Source organism: Herpailurus yagouaroundi, unplaced genomic scaffold (assembly GCF_014898765.1).
Source record: "Herpailurus yagouaroundi ecotype Mexico unplaced genomic scaffold, PumYag 160, whole genome shotgun sequence".
Classification (NCBI taxonomy): Eukaryota; Metazoa; Chordata; class Mammalia; order Carnivora; family Felidae; genus Herpailurus; species Herpailurus yagouaroundi.
This window is the reverse complement of record NW_024412401.1, coordinates 37955950-37973249: the sequence shown is the minus strand read 5'-3', so window position 1 is coordinate 37973249 and position 17300 is coordinate 37955950. Positions and strand designations below refer to the sequence as shown.

The window sequence follows — 17300 nt, the reverse complement described above, 5'->3', positions numbered from 1 at the left end:
AAACCTGTGAATTGTTTTCTATACCAATGTGTACGTGTTTATTCAGGTGCACTTAAAGCAAAAATGGGATCATATTATATGTGAGCGCTTCATAACTCTTTTCCCCCCCCAAGCGCTGTCATGAACACTTTCCACGTCTATGCATTCTGTGATTTCAGTTTTTTACCTTTAAGAAAATGCATGTGAACTTTTCAGTGAAATAAACATACAGGAAAGAACGTAAATTGATGAAATTTTCACAAAATGAACACAGACCAAGAAACTCAGCACGATCAGGACCTCAGACGCTCCCCTAAGCTCCTTCCAGTCATTCCCACCCTCTCAAAGTGACCCCTGCACTGGCTTCTACACCTCAGATTGGCTTTGCCTCTTTCCAAGGCTTATCATTTAAAACTTGGAAAGTTAAACCTTAATTAAAAGTTCAGTTAGTTATGGATTCACATGTTGTAGTGATATATAATCCAGGGAGATCCTATGTATCCTTCAGCCAGTTTCCCCCAATGAGAACATCCTGCAAAGCCATGGTGCAGATTAATGGCATGTCGCCCCTTAATGGACACCTCACGTCCACTGCCTTCTGAACTCCTGATGGTCTCTCAGGTGGCCGCCATTGCCCCAATTTTGTCATTCCAAGAACATTCTATAAATGGGATCATATGTATGCACTTGGAATTGGCTTCTTCACTCCCTGTATCTCTGGAAATTCGTCTGGGTTGTTCCCTGTATTGACAGTCTGTTCCTTTCTGTATTATTGAGTAGGGTTCCAAGGGCACCTTGTTTTTTTTTTTTTTTAATTGTTTTTAACGTTTATTTATTTTTGAGACAGAGAGAGACAGAGCATCAACAGGGGAGGGGCAGAGAGAGAGGGAGACCCAGAATCTGAAACAGGCTCCAGGCTCTGAGCTGTCGGCACAGAGCCCGACGCGGGGCTCGAACTCACAGACCATGAGATCATGACCTGAGCCGAAGTCGGATGCTTAACCGACTGAGCCACCCAGGCGCCCCTCGGGGGCACCTTGTTTTTAACGTGTGGGCCAGGTCAGTGGTTTTTAACCCGTGGCCACCCATCCCTTTGAAAGGCTAAAGTTTTGAACACTCTCCCCAGGAAAATGCACAGAGGCAAAGCCGTGACGATAATCTTAGCGGGAGGTGGGGGGCTCTGGAGCCAGTCCCAGAACGTGGTGATGCATGGCCGAGGCTGGGGGGGGGGGGGGGGGGGGTGGTGTCCATGTGAAGGGGCAATGAGCTCTTCACAGGGGGAGGTGCCTGCAGACTCAGACCTGGTGCTGAAATGGTGGATGGGGGGGGCCGCGGCGGGTGGAATCTAGGTAGGAACAGCTCTGCAGGCCCAGCTTTGCACGGCCAAGCTCCCAGCAAGAACCACATCTTCTGGTTCTGAGGTCAGTGGGCCAGTGACCTCTTTGAGAACTTCAGTTATGACCTCAGCTGGCACTGCCTCTGTGCCCGTATGCTTCTGCTCCCGGACATGCGCACTGCAGGGATCCTCTCCAGGCGAACTCACCCTGGTCTCTCTCTGCCTCCTTAGCGGTGCCTGGCTCAGAGTCGGAGGGGCGACAGCCGATTTCTGAGCAGCTCGCCCGTAGCACGACAATCCGCCCACCCCCGACCTCGGCTTCTGCAGCTGCCACTCTGTCCCATGGACCGGCAGAGAGCACCCGCACCCTCCTCCTCACCAGGACAGGGCGAGAGTAAGTCGGGCCATCACAGAGACGGGAGAGCGACGCCCGAGGGAGGCGGGGGCTAGCTCAGCCACCGCGTCCAGTGGTGGCTGTGCTGGGGCCCGATGGACCCCGGTGGCCTGTTTCTGGGCGCAGGGCCACTCCGTGGGGCCTCACGGATGTGGACTTCGAGGACACCTGTCCAGCCAGTGGGCAACGACCGGGAGGCTCACCTTTTTGGTGCTGAGACCTCACTCCCCACCCCCCAGCATTTCTCTCCCAAGACAGGTCTGCGCTTCCCAGGGATATATTTTCAGCAGTGGATGCTTTCATTGTATGAACAGTTGCTCTGTTCATACAATTGTTCAATGAACAGTTGCTCTGCTGAGAAAGTTGTTCCTTGCTTGGTTGAACAGAAATGGGAAAGTAGCCCGTGAGCCCTCTTCCCTCTCCTTTGAGTTGCTTTTGGCCAGTAATCAATCACATGCCTTTGTCGGGTTGGGGTGTCTGTCCCCACGTGCACAGGGAAGGCTGCTTTGCAGGAATGCATCAGGGGCCTCCTGGCCTGTGCCATCACGGGACTGTCGCTATGTGCAAAGGCGGGTCCGGGGCTGGTACTCAGCTTCCAGGCCTGACTCAGTGTGTGTACTCCTGCTGTCTCCGGTGACACCAGCATAGGAATTCCAGGCTTACTTGTCGATGATATGTGAGGTCCTGGTAACACAATAGCGGACAAGACCGTCCTTGGCCTGGTTAGGCTCACCGTCTTGTAGGATGAATGAAGAAGCCGATGGTCACACTCCCCAGTAGGAGTACAGTGGTGGCAGAGGCTCCAAGGACTGTGGGAACACAGAGAAGGGACATCTGGCCCAGTGAGAAGCTTCAGGGAGGGCTTCTGGGAGGAAGTGGTATCTCAGCTGAGACCTGAAGGAAGAGAGACGGAACAGTGTTCCCAGCAGGGGAAACAGCAGGTGCAAAGGCCTGGAGGTGAGAGAGCTCCCGTCACCTTTGCAGGGCCAAAGGTTCGTTTCAGCTGGATCCCGAGGTGTGAATGTGGCGGTGGGGTTGAGCAGTGGAGAGGTAGACCAGGAGACACAGGGTTCGAGGTCTTGGAGGGCCTTGAACACCATAGTTAGACATCTGGATGCTGGCTCTGCTCAGAGAAATGATTCACTGAAGATTCGCGAATGCATACAGACACAGCTGAGGTCGGGTTCACATTTTAGAAAGAGCTCTCTGGCCACTAGCAGGGTGAGAACAAGGCGAGGCGGGAAGATTGCCAGGAGGGCTGCCTCACCCAGGACAGACAGGATGGGGCCAGTCGGAGGGAAGGGGGGTACATTGGACAAGAGACTCACAGGACCTGGGTCTGGGCATTGGGCCCACAGGACCCGGGAGCTGGTTAACTTTTGGGGGGTGTTCAGGGAGGGAGAAGGGTCTCGAATGACTCAGACTTCTGGCCGGCCAGCCAGTTGGACGCTGATACAGAGATGGGGAACTCGGGAGGGGAAACGTTTGCGGGAAAAGATGGGCTTTTTGAGTGCCAGCTGGCCCTCAGCCACTAAAAACTTAAGTCAGGAAGACTGAGATCCTGATGGAAGCAGAGAGGACAAGAGACACCCAAGTGGGTTTTCCAAGTCTCAGGCCCTCACTCGGCCGCCTTCGGCCTGGGACACGGAGGCGGTGTTGCCTCCCAGTTGTGCACGCGGGGGTTAACTGGTGACACGAGCTCCCGCCGTCCTGCTAATAGTATGCTCACGCTTTGCCTTGGAGACCCTAACAAACGTCTCCCGGGGGGGTTGCCAGGAGACCCGGCTGCCCTGGACGCACACGGTGCCGGGGCGTAACCAGAGAGGTCTCCGCTCCCTCTGGCACACTCTGAGAGCTGGATGTGGCATCTGGAGACACTCACCCACAAGTCCGGGCCACCAAGCGAGAAGTCACCCTGAGGGGAGCCCCGCCCAGGAGTAGATGAAGAGCCTGCACCAGCCTGGGCCATGCCGAGCCCAGACTCTGACGCCCCGTGTGTAGGGGGTTCATGTATGGGGTTGTCGGGGTTGTGGGGGAGGATCGTTGCTGTAATGCCAGCGACACGATGCCGTGATGCTTCAGAATGAGACTCTGGACATTCAGGGGCTGGTTGGAGAGCAATGCAGACAGGACTTACTCCATAGAAGCTGGGGGCTCATTGAGATACCTCGCCTGTAAGAGGCTGGGCTGTATTTGGGGGCTCCCCAGGGATGACAAGCAGCCTTGCAGATAGGGCCCTGCCCTTGGAGCCTGCTCATAGGCGGTGATAGGAAGCACTGTGATGTCCCCTTGTCCTCTCTGCTCGCGCACACCTTCACTCTGCCCCCTCTTGGGGCCTTGAGTCCAGTTCAGGAACATTCCGTGAGCATCTATGAGGTGTGAGGTTCTCAGGGATTGTGAGGGGGGGAGGCCTGGCCACTGTCTGGTTGGGGAGACAGACAGACAAGCATCTTCTGCTACCGCAGACAGACAGGGCTTGGACCACGTAGAAAATGTTTAGGGGGAGCCAGGAAGGATGGGCTGAATAATAAGGGAGGGGAAGAAACCAGACCTGGACTGTCAGTTTACCATTTCTAGAGACAGAGGTAGAAGAAGGGGGGGACAGCCCAAGGGGGTCAGAATTCAGATTCTAAAGTGGACCTTCAGCTTGTGCCCTTTTTATTCTGCATCTTCCACTCCACCTTGACAGTGAGTCCCTGGTGTTCAGAACAGTCACTCAGAGACCCTGCCTGTTAGGCAAGATAACCCTCGAAGTTGTGCTTTGCGCACCCAACGTGCAGGGGCACGAGCTCAGAGGTGTCGAGATGGGCAGCAAGAAAAGTGGACACACAAGGAAGTTCCAGAATCCGCGGGCAGCAGAGTTGGGCCCGTGCCTGGCGCAAAGGGACGAGACCTGGGCATCCAGGCGGCGCTGTGCGTGCGGGTGGCTGGGGCTCCGCACCTTGCACATCCGCTCTTTGTTTCTGTCCCCTCCCCCCACCCCAGCCAGGCCATCCGAGAGCTACAAGAGGAGGTGTCTCTGCTCCGCCTGCGGCTGGAGGACAGCCTGCATCAGCCACCCCAGGGCAGCCTGGTGTGCCCGGCCTCCACCTTCAACCGCCCCGCCCGGGCCCGGGCCCGGCCAACGGATTCCTCAGCCGCCTGGGGCTCCCACTATGGCAGGTGGGTGACCCCAAAACGCCTGCCCTTGTGCCCCGGTGGCGTGGCAGACTTGGCTGCCCCTGGGTCTCTCCAGACATGTGAACTCACACCCCTCTCCGACTCTTACACCTTTTTCCTATGTAACATTTGATGCATAAAATAATATCTACTGCATAACCTGAACTCATCACCCAAGTGAAGAGCTAAATATTTCCAGGATGTCCGCCCGCTCACCCCTTAGCGATTCACTGAAGATGACTTCTAAAATCAGCTGGGTGTTTCCAAGTGTTTCTATGGGAGGGCACCGAGGTTCAGGTTTTTACGGACATCGTCTCACTAATCCTTCCCATAACCCTCTGAGGTAATTGCTGTCATTATCCCCACTTGACAGATGGGGAAACTGAGGGTCAGAGAGGCTCAGAGCCGCTTTCTGGGGGTCTGACTCCCAGAGTCTTTGGTTTTGACTTTCCTGCTTTCCTCCTCTGCTATAAGCCTTTCCCTGGGTTGGCTTTCTTGCTGACCATCTTTAAGGGCTGCATCAAACCTCCTCTAGTGACATCATCTGTCTCTCCTCTTTGCTAGCAAATCCACAGAGAGACTGTCTGGTGAGCCTGCAGGTGCAGAGCAAGCTGACCCCGCAGGAAGGCGGCGAGCCAGGTCTTCCTCGGTGCCTCGGGAGGTGCCCCAGCTGTCCCTGAGTAAGTGACCACCTGCCCGCCCTGACTGCGGGAGCCTGCAGATTTCTGGGCGGGTTAGCTCAGTGGCCAGGGACCAGCGCCACAGCCTGGGAGGAAACTTGGAGGAGGTTTTGTGCGTCCATTTTGGCGCGGCAGGGCCCTGAAAACCGCTTCCAGTGTCGGCCACTGTATGTCACACGCCTACGACATGCCAGGGTTTCTGTCAGGGCGTCGTGTGTATCTGACGTCAGTCTTCACCGCAAGGTGGGTCACATTTACCCACACTCCGCAGGTATAGACACCAAAGCCCGAAAGTGCAGGAGAATCGCCTGGAGGAGGAGGAGAAGGGTTCAGCCCACCTCACCCCTTCCCAGCCAGGTGACCTTGGCCAGGTTGTTTACCTGCTCTGTGTGGTTAGAGGGACAGCTAATTGTGCAGCAATAATAGGACCGGCCTCCTGGGATGGCCGCGAGGGTGCGCGTACCGCGGACGCGGCCGGTCTAGACCAGCGCTTAGCATGAGGTCAGGTTTCCACCCACGTGTGTCGGCTGATATTACCAAGGATTAAAACCCACGCTCTGCCCCAGAGCCTGAACTTCTCATCCGCCCACTCCCTGAGCCATGTGGGCCCCCCACCCCCTTTGATGCTCCTCTTTTTCCACCTCAGGTTCCGGATCCGAGCCCACCTCCCCCCAGCTGTTCTCTGAGAAGAGCCGGACCTCTGAGGACAGTGCGCAGGCAGCTCGGGATGGAATGAAAAGAGCGGGCGGCACCAAGAGGCCAGACAGGGTCACCTTCCGGGGCCAGTACACAGGTGGGCCAGGGGGTGGCCCAGCCCCCAGGGAGGACTGCTCTGTCATGATGCCTTCCCCATTTCACCATGGGCTGTTGACGTCATTTTCGGCGAATTCCGTGATACGGGAGGCACCAGGGCGTACCGCCTCTCTGAACCTTGGCGTGTTCGTTCGTTCATCCAGCAGTTTCTGATGCCTCCCCTGCGTGAGAGCCCACGCTTGGTTCTGGGGAAGGTCCGTTAGCCGGTCAGTCATAAAGAGGTTTATGAAACACCCGCTGTTTGCAGAGTGGGTGCCAAATCCGTTACCCTTGGCCTACCCTCAGCTCTGATCCTCCAGGGTGCCGCAGGGTCCCGTGAACTAGGCACCCAGCACACAGTAGGCCTTCAGATGACACATAGTAGGATTTCAGGGTGCTTCGCATTAAAACAGATGCGGATGTGGCTCCAACTTTCATGAATCCGACCGCATAGCAGACAGTAACAAGCAGTTATAGTAAGCGTGTAAATTATACTAAGTAAGTTATAGACGTGGCTCTCATCCCTACCACCCTGGGAGGGAGGGCAGTTAACCTCGGATCCGTATGGCTGAGTGCAGGAGACGAGGCGAGAAATGAGAGATGCGTGTCTACCCCAATGGAGCAGATAGAGCCGAGCAGTCAGACGTGGGAGTGGCCGCCGGTCCGTGGAGGGGTGGGGGCGCGGCCCCAGGCAACACACACAGAATGGGAAGTGGAACCCCTGCGTGGCACAGGGGAGAAAAAAGATAAGCAGTCAGGCAACATTCTTAACGTCCCATTTGAGACTCCGGGAAGGACAAAGCGGGAGAGGACAGGTCTAGGTGAAGACCCGAGCATCTGTCCACCTTCCTGATAACCTTGAACACGTTACACCTGCCAGGTGCCGGCAGGGCACCTCATGGACACGGCCCCACTCAGTCCTTCCAATAAACCTATGAAGTCCGTGTGTGACTGTCCCCATCTCACAGCCTCTCGGAGCACGGGGAGAACACAGCCGACCCTATGCCCAGGCCATTCCAGTCCCACCCAGCAAGCGGGGATCTGGGGGAGTAGTGTCTTTGTCATTGCTCATCATTGCTTCCTGGCGGCCTGCCTGCCGGTCTAAATGAGCTTGGGTTTGTTGATTGCTTCTGGATGTCAGCAAGAGGAGACAGGTAGTCCCCAATCCTCCCCAGTTCTCCAAACATGCAAAGAGCTGGCTGTCTGGTTTCTTCCCTAGGCCAGGAGTACCACGTTCCCACCCCCAAGACTGTCCCAAGAGGCGGTGGCACAATCTCCTGTCCCCACTGCCGACCTGCTAGGACCCAGGACTCAGGTGAGGGGTGGTACCTGGAGAGGTGGTCAGTGCACAGAGGCTGCGGCTTGTCCCTGTAGGAGAGGGTGCAGGACGTGGGCCTGCCTGAGCTCAGTGGCGGGTCAAGGTACGACAAGGGAGGGTTTGGGGGCACTTCTCAGCCCTCCCAGGGGGTCCTGCTTTCACACCTATTGCGCCAGGTACTGCTGCCTGAAGCCATCCTTGACTATGACATGGGTTAACGTTGGGCATGGCTTAAGTTCCTGATAAGAGGGGTGGGGCCAGGTGGTGATGATTATGTCCCGTCTCCCCTCCATCTGCCTTCCCCTCTGCCTCCTTCCACCACACCCAACAGGGAAGAGTCATGGGGACAGCAGTGGCCAGAGAATATGGATACTGGGTTCTAGTCCCAGTTTTGCTACTGACTTGCTGTGTGATCTTAGGCAAGTTCCTTGACTTCTCTGAGCCTCAGACTTGACAACCGTAATGAAAGGATTGGGGATGGTCCCTAAAGCCCTTTCAAGCAATGATGATGATAACAACGGAGCTGTCATTGATTAAGCCCCCACTATAAACAGCGCATCATGCTAAGGGTTTTACAAACATGAATCTTCACAACCCTATGAAATGGGTTTTGCCCATTTTATTATTACGCCTATTTTACAGGTGAGGAAACTGAGGCTCATAGAGGTTAAATAACTTGCCCAAGAGCACACAGCTCACTAGTGGTAGAGCCAGGATTTGCACCCAGGACTTTGTGGCTCCAGAACCCTGGCTCTTCACCATTATGTTTCTTTGCCTTTGCTCAAGTCTCAACAGCCATCTCTATTTGTTCATTCATTCATTCATTCATTCAGCACCTGCCCATACTGGGCCCTGGGCCCTGTCCCCAAGGAGCTCGCAGCTAAGCAATGACGAAACAGTGATCTGAGCACAGGGTGGGGCTGGGGAGCCTATAACTCAGCCAGGGGGGTGAGAGGACTTCCAGGTGAGGTGTTGAGGATGTGCGTGGGAAGAGGACCAGGTTGTCCACTCCTCTCCTGCTCCCTTAGGCCTCTACTGACCCCCTGGTGCCTGAGGGGCCATCGTGGGCCATTCCCACATGGAGAATGGGCCTCAGTGTGGAGGAATGAATATAGGCTCAGGGGCTGCATTCGGGAGAGCCCGGGCTTGGGCTCAGACAGAGCACCGCCGATTTCCTACTCTGACACTTTGGCATATCATTCAACCTTTTGGAGCCTCAGTTTTCCAGTCTGTAAAATGGGGGAGCGATGGCTTGTTGGCGGAGGTCTGCTTGGGGGCTCCAGGCCCGTTGATCCAGACGTAATCCTCTCCTGACCCCTCTTCCTCCTCTTGTAGGTGGTACTGTCACCAGGGACCCACTGGGACCGGTTCCCACTGATACCCTGCGATGTCCCCTGTGTGGTCAAGTCGGGACGCCCCCAAAGACGGATGGCCCAGACTCAGCCACCTCTGGTAGGGACAGACGCTCATTCTCTTCTCCCAGCCAGACACCCAGCTCTCCTTTTTGGGAGTTCGGGGGCCCCAGGGGGTGTTTAGCTCGGGCGGCTGCTCTCCCAGTCTGGGGCAGAGCAAACCAGGCAGAGGATTTGTTTCCTGAAGCGAGGCACTGCCAGCATGGCCAGCCCAGTGTCCAGCTCTGACAGGGCAGAGGTGGGTGGCCCCCTGTTCTGCCTGTTCTAGAGCTTCCCAGGCAATAAGACTGACCTCTCTGGCGCACCCCCCCCCCCTTGCAGGGACAGAAAGCGCCGCCCCAAGGAGGAATGCACACTCACGCTCAGCCTCCAGCCCCCCACGACGCAGCAAGCAGGCAGGGTCGCCGGCCCGGCCGCTCCCGGGACTGTGGTATCTGCCTGCCGTGCCCCCAGCACCGGCCCCTCCCGCCTTTGCCTACGTCTCCTCGGTGCCCATCGTGCCTTACCCGTCGGCCGCTGTGTAAGAACCTCCCTTTCCCACCTTCCCAGCCTCTGTTTGACTCGCTTCCCAATTCGCGTTCACGTCTGTCTCCGGCTGCTGAGAACCCGGGCGTCGCTCGCTCCTGTGTTTCGCCCCAGTGTGTAACGTGCAAAACAAGCAGAACACTCGTGCAGTCACTCAACAAACCCTGCACACCAGGGAGAGTGCTTGGCCTGGGCGGGGACGGGGTGCCCAGCAGTGGAGCCTGACAGAGGGCCCTGCCCCCTAGGAGCTCACAGGGAAAGCTCATGGGAGTCTAGCTCTAGAACCCTAACCCTTCCCCATTTCCTGTGGGTCTTTCCAGCAAGTAAGTAATGCACACCTACTGCTTGTCAATAGCCTTTATTATTTTTTTAGGTTTATTTACTCATTTTGAGGGGGCTTCAGGGAGGAGCAGAGAGAGAAGGAGAGAGAGAGAATTGCGGGGCTCGAACTCGCAAATTGGGAGATCAGGACCCAAGCCAAAATTCAGAGTTGGATGTTCAACCGCCTGAGCCACCCAGGTGCCCCATGCTTTGCTTTTCAGAACAGTTTTAGATGCAGAGAGAAATGGAGCAGACAGTAAAGAGAGTTCTCATATAACCGCCCCACACACATGCACACGCACACACACACACACACACACACACACACACACACAGTTTCCCCTGTCACTAACATCTTACTTGAACGTGATACTTTTGCACAGTTAGTGAACCAATATGAATACGTTATTATTAACTGAAGCCCATAGATTATTTGGGTGTCTTCAGTTTTTTTATAGGTTTATTTTTATGTTTGAGAGGGAGCGCAGGTGGGGAAGGGGCAGAGGGGGACAGAGGATCTAAAGCGGGTTCCATGCTGACAGCAACAAGCCCGATGTGAGGCTCAAACTCATGAACCATGAGACCATGATCTGGGCCAAAGTCAGTCACTCAGTTGACTGAGCCACCCAAGTGCCCCATGGGTTTCTTCAGTGTTTACCTGAAGGTCTTTTTCTGGCCTGGGATCCCGTCCAGAATGCCACATACACTCAGTCGTCATGTGTCCTTAGGCCCCTCTTGGCTCTTGGCTGTGCTCGTTTCTCAGACTTGCCTTGTTTCTATTTGGATATGGCCTCTGCCGAGAGAGAAAATACACGCCAGTTGAGGCAGAAGTGGTTCCACGTTTAGAGTCCAAGCTCTGCTAGATCTCCATCAGCCACCTACTGGCGCCGTGGCCTTGGTAAAGCTACTTCCTCTCTGAGCCTCCATTTTCCCATCTGTTAAATGGGGTAGTAGTCTCGACCACGTACAGTTGGTTGTGTGAGGGTGAAGTGAGGCACGTGGCCAGACGCACGTGAGACGTTTGTGGAATTTGTTGTGGGGGGCAGCGTTGTCGTCACCGTGGGGAGTGCCACTGCACGGCACAGTCGTTGGCAAAGAAGAAAGATACATAAAGGTGGCTGCCACAGGACAGGATTGTGCAGGGGGAGAAAAACCCTGGGCGCTGAAATTAGGAGACTTGTCTTCTTGTCCTGTCACTGGCTAGTTCCGTGCCTCAGTGCCCCTCCATATAAAACGAGTCGTGCGGGAGCCTCCTTCAGTGGCACGCCATCAGCATCCTGTGTCGTGCGCAGCAAGAGGCCGGGGTCGCTGTGGGGGCTGGAGCTCGGCGGGAGCAGAGGTGTAGGGTGCCGCCCAGCCCCCGTCCCCATAAGGACTCTGGCCTATGCGATGCTTTCTTGCCGCCCTCAGCCGACTCCAGGAGTATTCTGCTCCGTCGAGGCCATGCTGCATGCTCAGGCCTGCAGCAGGAGATGCCTGCCTATGCCCCGACTCACTGGGCAGGAGAGGTTTCGCCTGGAATCGGCTGGCCCAGGATGAAACTCTGGGTGCCTCTCCGCTTCGGAGGCTGTCCCATATCCTTCCAGACTCAGACCTGTGGGCAGACCTAACCAGGTGGCTGTGTCCAGGCCTGGACAGGTCATAGGGAAGGAGAAGAGCCCTGAGCTGTAGTGCCCGACAGACCTGGCCGGCGGTAGCCTACAACCTTAGCTGGGTCACTTTGCTCCTCTGTGCCTCAGTTCTTTCCTCTGTGAAATGGGTTGTGGTAAGGATTACATGAACTAATACACGGAAAGCCCACAATACATAGAAGTTGGCCAGGAAGCATAGCATTTCAAATGCTGCTAGAGTTTGGGCTGATGATGCCCTCAAGTTTCTCCATCTGCCATCAGCAGGGCTGAGCATGCTCAATGACAGGGTGCCCTTTAGAAAGTTTATGGGGCTGTGCTGCCACCTGCTGGCTGAGTGCCTTATAGCCGTGCGCCAAAGGCTTTCTAGCCAGGAAGGTTTTTTGGTTTTGCTTTGGGCCAAAACAAAGGTGGGGGACAGTTGCAGCTTCTGCCTTAGAGGGTGTTTGGGATGTGACTTTCAGGCCAAGCTAGCTGGTCATCAAATTATTAAACGGTAGGGGTGTGTGTAAACCCAGTAATTACACCTGATAGTCCCTGGGGGAAGGAATTGGATTCAAGAAGCCTATTGGTTCGGTTCAGATGATATGTACTGGCATCTACTGGGTGCTAATTAGCTCTGGGTGTGAGTCCAGCACCGCCCCTTCCAGCGCTCTGACTCTGAGCTGATGTGTACAGAAGCAGAGTGGCCAGGCAGCGTCCAGAGCTTTCGACCTGAATTTTCTTATCAGATCTCTCCCAGCAGGTAGCTAAAGGTGGCTCTTTTAGGTGGGGGAACAGAGCCCCTGAAAGGGGAATCCACATGGAATGGCTGGGATTTGGGGGCAGGCTTCCTGCCTCACCTAGCTTCTCTGAACTTCTCTTTGCTCGTCTGTAACATAAGCATAGCGGTACCCACCGAACAAGTAAGATACGTGCTGGTCAAGAAAACGTGTATCTCCGAGCCCGGCACACGGTACCCAGCATGCAATGCCAGCTCGGGGCTAGGTGCCACCAGACGGTTTTCCAAAGTGGTGGTGCCATTTTACGTCCCCATCAGCAGCTTATGAGGCTTCTGATTTCTCCGCCTCCTGGCCACCATCTGTCCTTTTGACTTGAGTCATCCGGTGGTGGCCAACCGCCTGACGTGGCATCTCACATGGTTTTTATTTGCGTTTCCCTGGTGGCTAATGACGCTGAGCATCTTTTCGTGTGCTTATTGTGCATCTGTGTGTCTTCTTCGGAGAGATATGTGTTCCGGTCCTAGCAGAGCCCTTTTCTCCTGAACGCTGTACGATAACGTGGGTCCGAAGAAGTGGAAAGTCAGGAAGGAGGCCAGAGTTTACAGTGTGTCAAGCAAGATGCCAGTGACAGACTCTGGCCAACTCCTCCTCTACTTATCCCTGCTGCATTTGGGCAAAACCTTTCTCTGTCTCCCTGTCTCCTCCACACGCTTGATTCCACAACACAAGGGCCACCCCCTCTTCCCGCCCGTCGCCGGACTGGGGAGCCTGGCTGCGTGCTGCGCTCACTACCTGGAGAAATCTGTGCTCCATCACATGGCTCCCAGCACTTTACACAACGCCCCACGTTCCTGCAGGGCCAGGCTGGGAAGGACACGTTTCCACCTGCTCCCTGGATGAGTGGAACAAGACCCTCCGCCTCCTACAGAACCCTAATTATTATCACGTGTGTCTGCTGCTCCACGCTTGGCAAATGGGAACACACGTCACCTCTCTGATGAAGGGGGTTTGCTACAGAGCCTGCGGGTGATCCTAGTCTCCCCGGGATCTGGCTCTGAGATGAGAAGCCCCAAGAAGGCAGTGGGGTCCATGTTACTCATTCACCAGTGTAACCGCAGGGCTGGCACATACTGTAAGATCAATAAATATGAAGTGAATAGGTAGATCGAACTAACCATTTTTTTTTAAGTTTATTTTGAGAGAGAGCAAGAGAGAGAGCGAGTGTGAGTGGGGGAGGGGTAGAGAGAGAGGGAGAGAGAATCCCAAGCAGGCTCCACGCTGTCAGCACAGAGCCCGATGTCAGGCTCCATCCCACGACTGGGAGGTCGAGACCTGAGCTGAGATCGAGAGTCGGTTGGTTGCTTAACTGACTGAGCCGCCCAGGCACCCCTGCACCATTTTTTTTAAGTATTCATTTCTTTCTGAGAGAGAGAGAGAGAGATTGAGTGGGGGAGGGACAGAGAGAGAGGGAGACAGGATCCGAAGCGAGCTCTGTGCTGACAGCAGTGAGCCCGACATGTGTCTCGAACTCACAAACTGTGAGGTCATGACTTGAGCCGAAGTTGGGACGCTTAACCGGCTGAGCCACCCGGGCGCCCCCTGAACCAACCATTTTCGAGACGCTGTTCCAGGTCGGGCACTCCCGTTTATCATCCTTCATCCCTCAAAGTAGGTGTTTATTATTCCCATTTGAGAGGTGAAGACTGAGACCCAGAGAGCAGGGGCCGTGGGCTCAGCTGGAGGGCCTGGCATGGGGTTGACTCCGAACCCGGTGCTCTGCCCGGCCCTGTCCGTGGTTAACGAACGCCGGGCCCTCTCTCCTCAGGTACTACGCGCCTCCGGGACCTACCTCAGCTTCCTCGCCCCAGCCAGCCGCCGCCGAGTGGCCCCCCTCTGCCTCCTCCCGGCCGGCGCGGGGGCACCGGCACTCCATCCAGCTGGACCTGGAGGACCTGGAGGAGCTCAACAAGGCCCTGAATCGAGCCGTCCAGGCTGCTGAGAGCATCCGCTGCACCACCAAGCACATGAGCCGCTCCCTGTCAGCCGACCTGCGCCAGGCCCGCAGCCTCAGGGGCTCCTGCCTCTTCTGACTTCACTCTGGAGACTCAGACACAGATGGGGGGCAGGTGGGCCGGCGGCCTGCTGCTGTCCCCCAGGGCGGGAGTCGGCTGGAGCCACTCCCGCGGGCCCCGGCGACCCCTCCCCAGAGGCCTCCTGGCCCTGGGGTGTTGGCCTGGGCATGAAGAGAAGGAACTGCGGGGGGACCGGCCCCTGAAGGAAGTGCTGAGACCGAGGCCACCTTCTGCCGAGGCCACTTCCCGAGGGGCAGCCTCGGGGAGTCTCCTGGTCCTGCACTGCCCGCCTCTGGCTAATAATATGTACTTTATATACAGATGGACAATTTTTTTTTTTTTTTTTTACTGTGTTTTCCTGGTCTTAGATCCAACCTACCAGGCCAGATGAGAAGGGATAGGGCCAGAGTCTCTGGTGCAAACCTGTCTCCTCACCGGTGACCAGCCCCTCCAGCGTAGGCGTTTCTGGGAAGGACACGGCTGTGCACTTTCCTCCTGGTGACTGGGGATCAGTAGGGCACTTTGACACCATCGAAACGTCAAGACGGCAGGCCCCCAGGATAACATGTGTCCAGCTTCTCCGGAGAGGACTTTCCCGTGGGCCTGCTGGGAAGGGGACACCCCCAGGGAGGGCCTAGAAGCTGTCCACCTTGGTCCCTCTCTGTACCTCATCCCCTGAGCCCCAGCTCTGTCCCTGGGATCCCTGTGGAACTGGGCTAGTGGCCAAGCTGCCTGCCAGGCCCTGGTCTGCGGCCGGGAGGCCAGCCCGTCTCTGGCTCCCTACCTTGTAGCAGAGTGCGTACCTCAGCTTTTCTGGAATGTGTATGCATCAGTGATATTTGTATATTTGAGGCATTTAAAAATCTATTTTCGTTATTTGGGCAAATGAAGAAGGATGAATATTGATCTTTGAAAAAAAAAAAAAAAAAAAAAAAGGAAAAAAAAAACATTCCCGAAGCTGCCCACATCTGTGGTGTGTGTCGTCAACTTGTGGCTTCTTAACCCCAATTCTGTGGGTGGGGGATTTGATGACAAGCGGAGCCCTTCCCCAGGGGGCTTGTTGGGTGCAGTTTTCCAGACTCTGCCCACCTTCCTCTGGTGGCTGCTGTTTCTCCATACCTTCTCCCTGTGCCTGTCTCTGGACTCACCCTTCTGACTGGAGAGGCTGTCTGGCCAAGCCCTTTCAGAGACACACAGCTGGTGCCTAAAGCACAAGGCTAGACTCTCCTTCCAGTGCTCCTTTTAATAGCAAACAGCAACATCAGCCACCATATACTGAGCGCGCTAGATGCCAATTCTTTTTTTTTTTTTTTAATGTTTATTTATTTTTGAGAGACAGAGTACGAGTGGGGGAGGGGCAGGGAGCAAGGAAGACACAGAATGTGAAGCAGGCTCCAGGCTCTGAGCTGTCAGCACAGAGCCTGACGTGGGGCTTGAACCCACGAACTATGAGATCACGACCTGAGCCGAAGCCAGAAGCTTGACCGATTGAGCCGCCCAGGCACCCCAAGATACCGATGCTTGAGCTAAATATTCAGCACGGGGCACTCACGGTTCACACACCACCCCCACTATGTGCCTCCTCCGTTGATGAGACACTGAGGTCCCGGCGGGCTATCTGCCCAGCCTCGCAATGTCTGGCTCTAAAATCCGTTTTCTTTACTATTCTTTTCTTCCTAACCTCCATGAGATTTTCTCCCCAACGCCTGCTACGTCTTCCCGTGGCTTTCTCGTCAGCCCCCCTCACTTTCCACACGCTCCTCCCTGCCCACCAGGCCCCGTTTCTACTTCATTTTTCAGCTGACCCTTCTCAGTGCACTTGAAAATGGCAGCCGAGAAGGGAAGATTTCCTGTAGGTTCTGAGCCTCTGAGCCTACCCTGTCCTGGATGCCAAGAGGCTGCTCTGGGATACAAAGACGGGAACGGGGAGCCAAGGGCACAGGTGGGGGCGCAGGGCGGTGTCCCCAGCCTCAGTGCCCGGGGTGCAGCGTGGCTCTTGGGAAGGTGGTGTCACAGGTGCCACAGGGCCGGGCGTCAGGTGCCGGGGCTATGACTCTGTTGCTCTAGATGGCTTTGGCCGCTCGCTCCTGGAATTGCCTGAACGATGTGGCCCCAAGTCTTCTGCCACCAATTGGTGCTGCTTCCCTCTCATGACCATAAATCACAAGCCATCAGGTCTGGAAGGAGCTGGCCTTCCTTGCTGGACTCCTGGCTTTAGGTGCTCAGTATTTCTGTGCCATGGAGAGGGCCTGCCTCGGACGTGGCCCCATCTCGAGGGCTCCGAACATGTTTGCAAGTTGGCTGCTTTCCAGGGGCCAACCTCCCCCCCCCTCGTTATATCCTGTGGGCGTCAGGTGGGCACTGTGAGGGCACTTCGTGGAGACAGCTGCTCTGGCCTAGGCCCCAAGGCCTCTGCGTCTCCCCGTCCTGTCCCCCGCCCAGGTACCCTCCTCTTGCCAGGATGCTCACAGCAGCCTCTGCCAGAGTCTTTCTGCCTCCAGTCGGGCCCCTCCCAACTCGCCTCCCCAGATGGCCAGGGTAACGTCTAAGGTGAGGTCCTTTGTGCTCGGTACCACACGCCGGAGTCCTCACTGCCCCCATTCACCTGAGCTACCAGGGCCTCCCACTTCGATGCTTCTCAGACTCGTCCTCTCAGATCCTTGGCTTATAGCTGGAACAGCAGGTGTTACAAGCTGCTGTTCGTAAATCTTTCTAGACTGGTTCGGATGCCCCTTCCAGGAAGCCTTCTCAGATTTCCACCGCAGGAGGCACCTCCCCCCATGCTGGGCTCCCACAGCATTTGGTGCCTGTCATCATCCAACCTGTGCCGGGTATTACAGCAGGAGCTCTTCTGAGTAGAGGGACAGGGGCTTACCCAGTGATCAGCCGGGGCTCAGCCCAGGGCAGGCTTCAACGTGTGTGAATGAGTGACCGAATGAATGGATGAGCGAATGACACCCTG

The 17300-nt window shown here is 55.9% G+C and overlaps 1 protein-coding gene across 5 annotated transcripts in view; it reads left to right on the top strand.

Moving 5' to 3' along the window:
• The window catches only part of AKNA (AT-hook transcription factor), a 55933-nt gene extending 40685 nt beyond the window's left edge, over positions 1–15248 (top strand). For all 5 annotated transcript variants that reach the window (XM_040482084.1, XM_040482087.1, XM_040482086.1 and 2 more), the window contains exons 15-22: positions 1547–1709; positions 4695–4871; positions 5433–5548; positions 6195–6341; positions 7560–7655; positions 8994–9110; positions 9392–9590; positions 14092–15248. In XM_040482084.1, coding sequence (XP_040338018.1) covers positions 1547–1709; positions 4695–4871; positions 5433–5548; positions 6195–6341; positions 7560–7655; positions 8994–9110; positions 9392–9590; positions 14092–14356 — 1280 coding nt within the window. In that variant the 3' untranslated portion in view covers positions 14357–15248. The remainder of the gene's footprint in view (positions 1–1546; positions 1710–4694; positions 4872–5432; positions 5549–6194; positions 6342–7559; positions 7656–8993; positions 9111–9391; positions 9591–14091) is intronic.
• The last annotated feature ends 2052 nt before the right edge of the window (positions 15249–17300 follow it).